Here is a 14729-nt window from a genome sequence, read left to right on the forward strand (position 1 = left end):
TGAAAATAAAAAATGCAAAGTTGCAAAGTCAAAAATATTCCCCACCGCCCCCCCCAGTACCCGATTAGTGCGGCCAAGATGCTGGCAGTGCCAGTTAAGTATTGTTTGCGGTTGGGTTGAAGTGGTAGCCATTGTGTGGCCATGGGCCAAACGATATCAAGCGACGGCCATGTCTGGGTTTGTGAACCATTGGTTCCCCGACCCCTGGGTGAGACAATAGCCAGTGAACAAATGCACTGGCGACCTGGGTTCAATTCCCAGCCATGCTCGTGAGCAGTGGCCGGTGGTATTCTGAACCTAGTTTTGGGACTCTCCTCCTAGGGCAACTCAGCCTAAAATGAGCAGATGGTGTAGTATGTAAACATGAGCACGAGGGTGACCAAGGTGGCCGAGTGTGATTCTGGCCACACCAGCCACTTGTGCGCTAATGCAGTGCCTCAATCAGCGACTGAACGATGCATCGATTAAAACCAAATTTTATAAAAACACATTTTCTACTATGTTATATGTTATGTACTAATTCATTATTTTGGCCACTGTGTATGTTGGACGTAATTGGTTTATGTAAAGCCTGCAGCCAACAGTCAATGTTCACAGTAAAGACAAAAAATAAAACGCTTTTTTTTCATTAACCTAAATGTACATTAGCATTTGCATATATTTCCTGTAAATCGCTAATAACCAATTTTTTTCCCCAAGCGTGATTCGAAGCACAAACCATAGGAGACTTGATTTTAACACGGGACCTTGGGATTGCCAGTTGAGTCATCAGACCACGTTCACCACTGAAATCACCAAGTTGAAGGTTCTGGTGATGATGATGGTAGGAGTCGATGTGATGTGGGGTGCGGTCGTGTTGTGGTTAGCGTGCTGCATCACGAACTCAGCGACCTGAGTTTGAATGATCACTCATGGCCAACACCAGTGACTATTATCTGAACCAGTCCTGGCCTCCCCTAGGTCCACTCAGCCTCAAATGGGTACCTGGTGCAGTGTGTAAATATCACCACTAGAGAGACAAAGGCGGCTGGGCATGGTGCTGGTCACCCACCCCCTTGTGTGCCATGCCGGCCTTCATAGGTGCTCGCTAACCGCTCTTGCTCTTACAGTCTGTTAAGGTTATATGGAGATCTTTGCCTTTGATTGTGGTAGAGATGGTGGTGGTGACCTTGGTCGTCATGATGGTGCTAGTGGTGGTGTTGAAAGTGGTAGTAGTAGTGATAGGAGTGGAGGTGGCAATGACGGTGATAGTGGTGGTGGTGCGCTGGTGATAGTGTATGTGGTGGTAGTCGAGGTGAGTGGTGGTAGAAGTGGTGGTGGCAATGGTGGTGGTGTTGTGGTTTTGGGTTTGTGGCGGTGGTGGTATTCGAGGCGGTGGCAATGGTGGCGATGGTGGGGTTTCGATTTAAAGCTTTCGTTACTGCAGGGATTCATCTTCTTGGTTCTTTTGGTAAAGTCACGTAGAAGGGAAGCAATAAAATAATAAAAATAAAACATAATAAAATAATTCTCACGACGTTTCGGCCACAACGCAAGCAGCCGTCCTCAGGTGAAGAACATGTCTGTCGATAAGACAGAGTCTAAATGACACGTCTTAGGCTTGGAGTGTCTATTTAAGCTGTGTTTTATTTTTATTATTTTATTACTTCCCTTCTACGTGACTTTACCGAAAGAACCAAGAAGATGGTGGGGTTGTGGTGGGTAGTAGAGGTGGTGCTGGTGGCTGTGTTATTGGGGTGGCGGGTTCAGAGGGAACATGCGAATGTGACAGCGAATTAAACAAAAATTAAAATCAAACGAGCGGTGCGCCGGTCGATAATTTTTTTTTTTATTCGCGTGGTCGTAAGCAAGGTGCCACTTACAGACACTGCTGGGTTCTTGATCAGCTTCTTTGAAGACGAACGCCTGAAGGAGAAACAAAATGGGAAGAAAAAAAAATCAGTCACTCTCATGCCTATGGGGTAGCGCCTCCCACTCGCCCCCCTCCTCCCTCCTCCACCAACACGACGGCAGTGTACATTCCACCTCCCGAAATTAAACCGCTTTCCTCCCACACCAAAACATATTCTGAGGAATTGGCCAAACGTTTTAAATCAGGCCCGTCATGACAAATCCAGGTTTCCCTGGATAAACCGGCGTTTTTCGGTGGCAATGGTCTCTGCTGGGTGGCCCCCCTTGAGCCAGTCGTAGAAATTCCACATTCCCTTGCTAGGAGCAGTCATTTCACTACAGTAATTTTGCTGTAGCAGTTCCACCTGATGACGGAGGCTTGTGTTGCTTCCGAAACGTCGTGATTTAATTTAGTTGTTTTCATTTTCATTTCATGTTCACCTACGTGACTTTACCGAAAAAACCAAAGAGTATAGGAGCAGTCACCCCCATTCAAGAACCACTGCTGAATTATACGCCAAGCACTGCTCTCTATGGGAAAACCACACCGGAATGCGCCCCATCATCTCGTCAAGTCTTGGGAGTGAAGCAGCGTTGGAGCCTGGATAGTGCCTGGATGGGTGACGACCACCACCACGCACAGACAGGGTTTCACAGGAGGCCGTGGTGGGCCCGCATGGTGGGTAGCACACGGCAGCCCACTAAAATCCATTTCTGTACTGTGCACTGGCACATCAATGATCCCCGTCAAGAGCAACCAACGTGGTGAAATAACCCGCATGGCCTGCATGGCATAGGGAGGGCCCTGAACAAGCAGTGTATTGACAAACAAACAAAGGCAGGTACTTGCCGTGCTAATTGAATTGAGTGCTTTGAAAAGTTTAATTGAACCCTATAGAATAATCAGGACAATTAATTTTGATGACTTGTCAGATTCCCACGGAATAGTGCCAATTTTGTAGACCACCTCATGGCGGATGACGAGCTCGCATTGAGCCTTCTACGGCTAATAGCACATAATTATTAGCTGCGTAAAAACGCATGGATTTATCAATTAAAATAAACTCTCGCTCTCATGATTACGTGCGGCAAATTACGTGCAGGAATAAATGATTAACAATTCACGCATATTATACGCCAATAACCTGATGTGCTGTTACATAACTCTACAAAGGAGAAAATAATTACATAGTGTACATTACGAGATGCTAAACCCAGCAAATTGATTCTTGAATCGAATCATGAACTCAAATTTGTTTAACAAAAAAAAGCCATAATCAGATGGCTGCCGAGGTGGAATTGTTGTAGGCGTGGATCAGAGTGTGTCCACGAGACACCAGGCTTTGTGAGGAGTGGGGCGCCCCTGACGTATCGCTCGAGTTCACAAAGCCTCGTGAATTTCGTGACGACCAAATCTGGCCCATTTTATAAGTGCTGTCGTTTTTATAGATTTTATCAAATAGAAATTTGAACAAATAAAAAGAGCGAAATAAGTGAAAGCTGAGGAAAAAACATGCAACCACCAAAATCCACAAGGCAATGTTGTTAGAATGCCACAGCAGTTACTTACCCGTGTATCGATAGTTCAATTTTAATGTGCAATTTTATTGAGGGGACTGTGTGTTGTCTTGGTGCGGTCTGCGACTGTTTTTGCTGTTGTTTTGCTGCCTTCCCGGAGCTTCCGAATGAATGTATTCTGACCCACGCCTGTAACCATTTTAAATTATATACTTTATTTATTTTAAGTTATTTGTTTACGTTTCTTATACTCTGCACTCCGATCGTTTTTGGTGTTGTTTGTTATTGTAGCTTTCTGACCCGGCTCTACTGGACATCTGTAAAAAAAAATTGCTTCATCACTCATCAGAATTCTCCAGGATAAATAAAGATTTTGATTCTGACTGCACAGTACAGTTTCTGAACTGGGACTTGCATTGGCACGTGACGTTTCTGCGCAGCGTGACAACGCAGCTGGAACCACGTCATCATTGCTCTGTGGTGATGTTTACCCGATTCTGGCTTTCGGATCGCGGTTTTACATTTCTTGGAATTTTCTTTACATTTTCAGTGTGGCTGCACTTGTTTAACAACTACCGGGCATCTTTGGCCTCGGTGTGCAAGCAAAGGGACCCGGCAAGGGTTATTCAACATCGCCCTTGTCAGGGACACTTATAGAAAATCTCACAGATCACTGATGTAGTTTCAGGCCAGGGCGGTCCTGCAAGGATGGCATTGCCTTTGGCAGGCTGCTACAATAGGGGCGTACAACATTTCAACAGGACCTACATCCCCCGCATTATTGATCTGGTTAAGGCTTCGCACAACCCTCAAAAGGGCTGTTATTTTGGTTGTTCATTATTTTTTGTAAATTTATGGACTTTGATACGGGGTATGCAATGCTCTGCGAGTAATCAAAACGGGTACTTAATTTCATGACAATCGGGATGACATTGGGACAGCCGTAATTAATCTGTTGGGTGGACTACTCCGATCATCACCTTTATTGGGGTCACTAAAAATGCACACACCTTTGTGAGTCAGTCAACAGAGATGGGACCGGGACCACGGCCATGCCATGAGAATGTGGAATTTCCATCGCTGGCTCAGGGTGACACCAGACAAGAACGAAAGCGTGCAAAATCGAGCACGGGGCTCACATCCGCGCGAACACCTTGACTTCACTTTACTGACAAACGCCGTTTTCATCCTGAACGCGCGAGATTGCTTTTGCCCGGCGAGGCGGCGCGCGGCCGTCCTTCGCTCGTTCTCCAGCCTCACACTGCGAATAAACAAATTAAATCAATAGCTCCAGCGCAGAAAGGTAGCGCGCACGCACGCGCAACGCCGCCGCCAACAATGTCTGTTGTCGGCGGCTGGCTCTTTGTAGTAGGCAGGTGGCGTGTGGCGCAGTAAATCTCGCGAGTGGTTTTTACCGAGGCGCCACGCTGGGTGAGCATCGTTCCTCGGGGTACCGTTCAACGTGCATAACCAAAGATAAGGAAATCTGCTTTAAATGTGATTACAGACGCGTGCGCCAGACGACAACAGGGCGACGCCGCGTTCTTGTGCGAGCAGCGCCGCCGCTTCTCTCCCGAGGACGCTAAAGCGCCTTGGCGGTTGAGCCTCGGGGGACCCACCGTCACTGTCTGGCTGAGCAAATCGAAAGACATTTCGGTCCGAGTAGACATAGGCCCAATGCCATTTTCATGGTGGCGGGCGGGCGGGCGGGCGTGCGAAAGGGGGAACAGCGCAAGCGGCAGGTAATAAGGGGCCGGGCCGGGCGAGGCTGGCCGGGCTGGCACATTTCGAGAGCCTCCACACCGTGAGGTGGCCGGGCGGCTCAGAGACCGCGACAACGCTGAGGTGGCACCCGCCGAGATCCTGGATTGGAATCCAAGTTTCAGTGGCTTCTGATTAAACCGGGTTTTCAAGTATGGTGATTTGATGATCTCAGCCTGTTCACGATTGAATACACAATACAACAAAAACTCCATCCCATTACATTTGGTTGCACCTTCATTTGGCACAATTCCAGCTCGGAGAATTAAAAACACTGGTTGGGACACCCCGAGATGAACATTGCTCTCAGCGGCATGGTGGGTGGGGAAAGTGCTGCTTTCAACTGTGTGCACCAAATGTGAAGTTAAAGGGATTTTAGTGGTAGCTATGAGATATCCGCTTCATGGTAGGTCATTCTACAACACAAAGGGTGCGCGCACTGCTCTGCAAGAGATCTGAATGGCTACTTCCGTCTTGTGACCATGTGACGCCGTTCATAAAATCGGGATCAAATTGGAGAAATAGTAAACATTTAAAGGAAGAGCCCTAAATTGTGTCAGGGGGACTTTGTGCACAGAAACGTGGGCCCGGGAACAAACGAGCGCGGTGCAAAAAAGGAGGGCACAGCACACATCTCGCATGCACATTGATTCCTGCATGCTTATCACGCTGTATAAATAGCAGTGCAACATTGCACCGATTGAAATATATATGTGTGTTCACACTCGCGATACGCGGAATGCACGGCGCATGTGAGAATTGATTGTTCCATTTGTGCACATGTAATTAGAGTTCAAGTTACCCTTGACAGGCACTAAAGCTGCTACAATCCACCACAATTTTTTTTTTATGTTGAATCATGACCTTGAATAACAAATCATAGAATATCAAGAGAAGCGGACTAGGATATTTATTTTTATATGTAAGAATGCCATTTTGAAAATGTTTCCCACTCCATTACCATACAGATCTGGGCAATGGAATTGGCAATATGCCTGGTAAGTTGACTCTACATTGGTTTTGAGGTTTTGTATTTCACGAAAAGACAAAAGGATGTACGTAATACATTTAAGTGTAATTATGGGACAATGATCATCTCCACTTTCATAGGTTGCTAGGAGATGGCAGTACAGCAATGGATTATTGAATCTACCTGCGCTGGGCTTTAGCATTACCCCCCTAATATGTGTGATGGGTTTCTTCCCAATACCCCCGCTTCCTCGAGCACAATGTGGTCCTCATTTCAGCTACCCCGAGGGCTCTTAAACGACGGAGGAGAGGAGTAGAACGGACGAGCGGGATGTGAACTCACAGCGTTGCATTGTAAGTCGAGTTCTCCAAGCGGCCACCGTGCTACCCAGCCGGATTCACAAGTACGCTCTCCAGCAGCAGCAGCAGCAGCAGGAGGGATACATCGGGTTTAAAGGCTGTGCGAGAGCAAGGGGAGGTGGCTAGGGTACGGCAGTAAAAAAAAACTCAATTGAGCATGACGGGCACAAAGGCGGGAGTAATTGCTTGCGCGTGAATTGGTAAAGCTTTGATGTTGGCTGGTATTAAATACGCCTTTGGACTTGAGTTACCCAGCCCTGGGGTTAACCTAATCGTGACTTTGATTAAGACACACAAACCTTCAAGGGCACCCATTGAGGCTGTGTAGTTAACGAGCATTGTTAGCGATGAGTGTGCTTAACAAAGGCGTCACTGTCTCTGTGGGCTCTTAACTGGTAAATTAAAGGCGGCAAACAATGGACACGTTTCGCTACCCGTCCAGCTGCGTTCTTGTCAAAAATGTACGTGTCCACGTTCGCCAGTGAGCTTGTGGGGGCGATAATATCTGTCGGTGGTCTCGAGGCAGCGGTGGAAATTCCACATTCCCATGGTGTGGCATGTCTGATCACAGAGCAACGATTGCGGACTTTCTCGCAATGGTGAACCTCTGCATTTGTATCAATGCCAGAGGTATGACAATGCTGAGCTGGATCTATCCGTGACAATGATTCCAACCCACTTGCTGTACTGCCACCTCCTGGGCACATCTCAGTAAAGTACGACAGGCATTGCACGGCATGCGCCAATCTCCGCGTAACACAACAGACGTCGCGAGCGAGCGCTGGATTGCAGGCATACGCCACCACGCTCAGCAACACATTCATGCCCTACGCATCCCAACACCTTCGCAGTTAACAGCACCCTAAAACTGAAACACCTATACTGCTTTAGATACCACTTTAACTACAAACTGGGTGATCAATTTATACATACCCCACTAAAATAGCAAGTATAAATTATGGTAGAGATGTTTTTTATTTATGTTTTATTTCAAGGCCTGTACATGTCTCCCACCAATGCCAATCTACTTGTTAAATATTTTAGGAATCTGCTGATCCCGTTTTGTTCATCATAGCTGGCGTGATGCGCTTAAAATGCTCAATAATGCATACGCTTAGGTCACCGATATCTTGCGGTTGTGTGACGTGAGTACACATACACAAAGAGGTCTTTGATGGGCGCCCACAGGGAAAATAAAGTAGGGGTTACGTCAGGTAAACGTGAAGGCTACCACCAGCTGTTGCACCTCGGCCAATGCGACACAGACACCTCCCGCAACCAGTCGCGGACTGACCAAGAGCAGCGTAATTAATTATAAATGAGTTGGGTATCTACAAATGGATCACCCTGTATAATTCTCTAATCGATAGATGTAATTGAATTTAATGTATGTATCCATATTTGTCTCTTTAGGGATTTGCTTACTACTCGTTGCTTGTGAAAGTACCAATTTTCATCTCAACCAGGGAGACCTGGGGGACACAGAACAGTGCAAGAGTAAATAGCAAACTGCCCAACATTGAAATATAAAAAAATCTCTTAAGACTGGAAGTAAAGGAACCATTTAAGGATAGGTGGCAAAGGAAAGAAAGGAAAAAAAAAAACAGAATGCCGAAATGGATAGAAAACAGAGACCAAAATCATTCGCTCAAATTTGCCAAGCAATTAATTCACACCCACGGTGCGGGAGAACAGCTGTTCATTGCGCAAGGCTCTGCATGCAGATGATTCCAGGTTCGTTGAAGCATCCTTGATGAATGAAAAATTCTACAAAACAATTATTCATGTTTGGCACAAAACAGCTCTGTTGTGGAATGTCTTAGGTTGCGAGGGATTTAAATTTGCAATAAGCAAAACAGATATATATATAAAGCTAGATGTAAAATGTACGGAGTCGAACACAGACCGATGTAAGTCTCTCTGTAATGATTTGTAAAATATATTTAATGTAGAGCCCTGAATCAATCCACTGCTGGATGAAGGCATCCTCGTGCATTTCGATCAAGGGGATTATTTGACCATACTTCACCACACTGGTGTAGGCGAGTGAATACGGGGTGCCCAGGATCAATTCAGATATCACTCGTCATTGGGGTTAGTTGTAGATGGGGAATCGAACTCAAGTCACCAGTTAAAAGTGCAATACGCTAGCCACTGTGCCATTACTTGATGCAATAACAGTGGAAGGCAGCAAGATGTCAAGTAGAGATCAAAGTGGTGGAACAGAGCGGCTCACATTCAGAATAAAGTGCAAGTCCAGACGAAAAACAGGCTGTGGACTGTACGATGAGTGGCTTTATAAGTCACCATAATCGATTATAAGCATGAACGTAGATGCGACAAGGTGGCGGCGAGGAGATAACGTGGAACAGGATTCGCTTCCGAAAAGGAAACCCCAACTTGATTACGGATTTCTTTTGTGATGGTTTTGTAAGCAGATAGTGTGTACACGCGCCAGCGGGCTTTTGTCGCTGCACTGCTGGACAAGGGCCTCGGTGCAGACCGCGAGGGGTTATCCGAGCGTGCTTCACCACGCTGATCGGAGTGGGCTTGGCGAAGGCAGGAAACCTTAGACGTGGAAGCACAGAAGCGCAGAACGGTGGATTTTCGCTGCACTGCCCTCTAGTGCAGGGGTCGGGAACCTTTTTGACTGGGAGAGCCATAAAAGCCAAATATTTCTAAATATATTTCATTGAGAGCCATATAGTATTTTTAACGTATAATAAATTAAATACGTCTTACTTTTAATGTGACTTCTGGTCACGGGACCCGTGACCCGAGAAATTTTATCTTCAAAACTAATTTCTGTTTACTTTAAAATGACACAGTATTATTAAGCAATATCACAAGTATTTTAAAATCAGTTCCAAACCGATTTTATTTTTTTTTCAACTCAAAATTGTCTGGGAGCCATATGCCGTCACTGGAAGAGCCATATATGGCTCGCGAGCCATAGGTTCCCGACCGCTGCTCTAGTGTGTCCACCATGCGTGTCAACTTATACACATCCACAGAGATGGCATTGTACACACGAAGGTTAATATTGAAGAAAACATCAGCCATTTCAAAACTCACGGAGAACATGCTTTCTAATGAGATATACTTTGAGAAGAATAATAAAAAAATGCAGACTACATACCCAGGGCATTTTTACAGGCGGTCTGAAATAAAAAAAATTAAATAAATAGGTAAACGAGACTAGGCTGGCGCACTTGTGATGGGTGAGACTAACAACGGCATGGCAGCCAAAGGAGAGGACGCGCCAAAGGGAACCATCCACCATGGAGATGGAGCGATAAAATCTCTTCGTTTGTAAATGCTTGGAGAAATATTGCATCGCAGGAGAGCGAGAGGTGGCGGCAGATTGGGGAGGCCTTCGTCCAGGACCTCCACCATCATGGCTGAGGATGATGATGATGATGTTGAATCCGCGAATAAATGATGTTGCTGTGAATGACGCGTTTGATAATTGATCATGATCATCGTAATGATTAAAATATTTGTGTGATTGCTGCAGATCACAGTGATATAAACATGTCATTTGTGAATATGATGATGGCATTGAAAGTAGATGTTTATGTTCTTTGACTAAGCCTATTGGCGATTTTTTTAGCTTCAAAATTATCCAAATTAATCAAATTTCCTTCATTAAATCTCTAATGTGATTGGTAGATTGTTACACATTCAAACAAGCAAGTGGCTATATTCTTTGGGTCTTTCGGTAAAGTCACGTAGATAGTAATCTTGATTTTTTTTAAAGTAGATAGGTTGAAAGAAAATAACAAAAAACTTACGACGTTTCGATCACAACACAAGTGATGACAATGGTGAGACTAACAACGGAATGACAATCGCTTGTGTTGTGATCAAAACGTCGTAGTTTTTTGTTATTTTCTTTCAACCTATCTATGTGACTTTACCGAAAGACCCAAAGAATATGAATTCCTGCATTCACGAAAGCTTTAAGTCAAGAATTAAGCACGTGGCTGTTTTAACAAATATGATTACGATTATGGCATGCCAGGGCTTGCAACTTCAACAAAAACTCGTTTCATCCAGGTTCCAAAAGAGTTACAATTCCATTAATAATATTAAATATTAAGTGGCTGGGTGTATCTCAGGGGGTTCATAATGTCTATGTTATAGGCACTCAGCCAGCACTTCTTATATACTGTACTAGCTGTACTACCCGGCTTCGCCCGGGACTTGTATCCACCACGCCCGGCCGCCTTTGTCTCCCCAGTGGCGATGTTAATACGCCACACCAGTTACTCGTTTTGCGGCTGAGTCCCTCCCTCACCACTCTCCCTCCCTTACCACTCTCCCTCCCTCAGCACTCTCCCTCCCTCACGACTCTCCCTCCCTCACCACTCACGCACGGCCGCCTTTGTCTCCCCAGTGGCGATGTTAATACGCCACACCAGTTACTCGTTTGAGGCTGAGTCGACCTAGGGGAGGTTCAAATAATCGTCACCGGTGGTGGCCGTGAGCGGGAATGGAACTCGGTTCGCCGGGTTTGTAGCGCAGCGTAGCGTTAACCACTACACCCACCGCTCCTCACACACGACACACGCACAGATACACACACAGACACACACACACAGACACACACACGCAGACACACACAGACAGACACAGACAGACACACACACACACAAACACACAGACAGCACGCTAAGCACTACACTACCGCTCCCCACACACCACACACGCACACACACAGACACACACACAGACACACACACAGACACACACACACAGACACACACACACAGACACAGGCAGCACGCTAAGCACTACACTACCGTTCCCCCTACACAACACACGCGCGCGCGTCCATAGGTACACATACACGCGCTTGCTGCAGACACACACGACTTTCAGGGTGCATACGGCAGTAAACGACTGAAATAATAAAGCGGCAATGCTGTGTAAGGAACGCCTTAGACCCGCATTATACATTTGTGTAATGCGAGCGTAAACACACAAACACACACAAACACATACACAATACACACACACATACATGCAGACACACAGACAGACACATAACACACATACATACACACACATACAAACACAGAAACACATACACACACATACATAGACACACACATACATACACACAAACACATCCACAGACGTACATACACACATACATACAGGCACGCAGACATACACATAAACACATACAAAAAAACCCACATACATACACACACACATACATACACACAAACACATGCACACACATACATACACACATGCATACAGACACACAGACATACACATAAACACATACACACATACACATGACCCGGCTTCGCCCGGGACTTGGATCCACCACGCCCGGCCGCCTTTGTCTCCCCAGTGCCGATGTTAATACGCAACACCAGTTACTCGTATGAGGCTGAGTCGACCTAGGGGAGGTTCAAATAATCGTCACCGGTGGTGGCCGTGAGCGGGAATCGAACTCGGTTCGCCGGGTTGGTAGCGCAGCGTAGCGTTAAGCACTACACCCACCGCTCCTCACACACCACACACGCACAGACACACACACAGACACACACACAGACACACGCAGACACACACAGACAGACACAGACAGACACACACACACACAGACACACAGACAGCACGCTAAGCACTACACTATCGCTCCCCACACACCACACACGCACACACACAGACACACACACAGACACACACACACAGACACAGACAGCACGCTAAGCACTACACTACCGTTCCCCCTACACAACACACGCGCGCGCGTCCATAGGAACACATACACGCGCTTGCTGCAGACACACACGACTTTCAGGGTGCGCACGGCAGTAAACGACTGCAATAATAAAGCGGCAATGCTGCGCGAGGAACGCCTTAGACCTGCAACACATTTGTGTAATGCGAGCGTAAACACACAAAGACATACAAACACATACACACACACACATACACACAAACACATACACACACATACACACACATACATACACACAGACATACACATACACACAAACACACACATACATACACACAAACACATACACAATACACACAGACATACATGCAGACACACAGAGACACACATAACACACATACATACACACACATACATACACAGAAACATATACACACATACATACACACACACATACATACACACAAACACATACACACACGTACATACACACATACAGACACACAGACATAGACATAAACACATACAAAAAAACCCACATACATACACACACAGACATACACACAAACACATACATACACACATGCATACAGACACACAGACATACACATAAACACATACACATGACCCGGCTTCGCCCGGGACTTGGATCTACCACGCCCGGCCGCCTTTGTCTCCCAAGTGCCGATGTTAATACGCCACACCAGTTACTCGTTTGAGGCTGAGTGGACCTAGGGGAGGTTCAAATAATCGTCACCGGTGGTGGCCGTGAGCGGGAATCGAACTCGGTTCGCCGGGTTGGTAGCGCAGCGTAGCGTTAAGCACTACACCCACCGCTCCTCACACACCACACACGCACAGACACACACACAGACACACGCAGACACACACAGACAGACACAGACAGACACACACACACACAGACACACAGACAGCACGCTAAGCACTACACTACCGCTCCCCACACACCACACACGCACACACACAGACACACACACAGACACACGCAGACACACACAGACAGACACACACACACAGACACAGACAGCACGCTAAGCACTACACTACCGTTCCCCCTACACAACACACGCGCGCGCGTCCATAGGTACACATACACGCGCTTGCTACAGACACACACGACTTTCAGGGTGCGTAAGGCAGTAAACGACTGAAAAAATAAAGCGGCAATGCTGTGCGAGGAACGCCTTAGACCAGCAACACATTTGTGTAATGCGAGCGTAAACACACAAACACATACAAACACATACACACACATACACACAAACACATACACACACATACACACACATACATACACACAGACATACACATACACACAAACACACACATACATGCACACAAACACATACACAATACACACACACATACATGCAGACACAGACAGACACATAACACACATACATACACACACATACATACACAAAAACACATACACACACATACATAGACACACACATACATACACACAAACACATGCACACACGTACATACACACATACATAGAGACACGCAGACATACACATAAAGACATAAAAAAAACCCACATACATACACACACACATACACACAAACACATACATACACATACATACACACATACATAGAGACACACAGACATACACATAAACACAAACACACATACACATGACCCGGCTTCGCCCGGGACTTGGATCCACGATGCCCCGCCGCCTTTGTCTCCCCAGTGACGATGTTCACACACGACAGCAGTTACGCGTTTGAGGCTGAGTGGACCTAGGGGAGGGCCAGGTCCGTTTCAAATAATCGTCAGCGGTGGTGGGCGTGAGTTGGAATCGAACTGGGGTCGCTCAAGCAGCTTAATGACTGTTTGTACAAAGAACATATAAAGAATCGATTATAATAACCAGGCTACAGTCCACATTATAGACTGCCAGTACACGCAGTCAGCTTCATAAGCAGGCTAGAGTGTACATGATAGAGTGGCAGTACGCTCACCGAGCTTAATAAGCAGGCTACAGTGTACATGATAGACTGGCAGTACGCTCACCCAGCTTAATGAGTATTTGTACAGTGAACATGAAAGTAATCGATTGTTGGCGCGTTGGGTTTAAAAGTAATATTAATAGCACACATTGTGGTGGGGGTGTAGTGAAGAGTAGGAAAAACTTTGATGAATTTACCTCAGAGTGGCGTGGTGGGTGTCGAGGCCTAGTAGCGTGCAAAGCCTGCGGCCTCGCCTAAAATTGTCGGCTTGGAAGAGGCAGGGTACGGGTGGCGTTCCTTCCCCCCCCCCTCAGCGCTCCAACAACACTGTGTAATGGCTATTATTTAATTAAATACGGAGCTTATGAAAGTGGCGAAGGCGTGGCTAGCCGTTGGCAGGGGCAACCGCCGTCCAATGAAACTGCAGCCCTTGGCGAAGGCGTCGCTAGCCGTTGCCAGGTCCAATGAAAGCGGCGAAGGCGTGGCTAGCCGTTGCCAGGGGCAACCGCCGTCCAATGAAAGTGCGTATGGGCCGAAATACACACAC

At 46.5% G+C, this 14729-nt stretch overlaps 1 protein-coding gene across 2 annotated transcripts in view; it reads right to left on the reverse strand.

The window, feature by feature from the left end:
• Window positions 1-14729, reverse strand: part of LOC133357587 (WD repeat-containing protein 44-like) — a 51746-nt gene that overhangs the window by 32288 nt on the left and 4729 nt on the right. For both annotated transcript variants that reach the window (XM_061575584.1, XM_061575583.1), the window contains exon 2: window positions 1863-1905. In XM_061575584.1, coding sequence (XP_061431568.1) covers window positions 1863-1905 — 43 coding nt within the window. The remainder of the gene's footprint in view (window positions 1-1862; window positions 1906-14729) is intronic.

Source organism: Lethenteron reissneri, chromosome 58 (assembly GCF_015708825.2).
Source record: "Lethenteron reissneri isolate LAM-NWPU_2019-01 chromosome 58, ASM1570882v1, whole genome shotgun sequence".
NCBI classification, from domain to species: Eukaryota; Metazoa; Chordata; class Hyperoartia; order Petromyzontiformes; family Petromyzontidae; genus Lethenteron; species Lethenteron reissneri.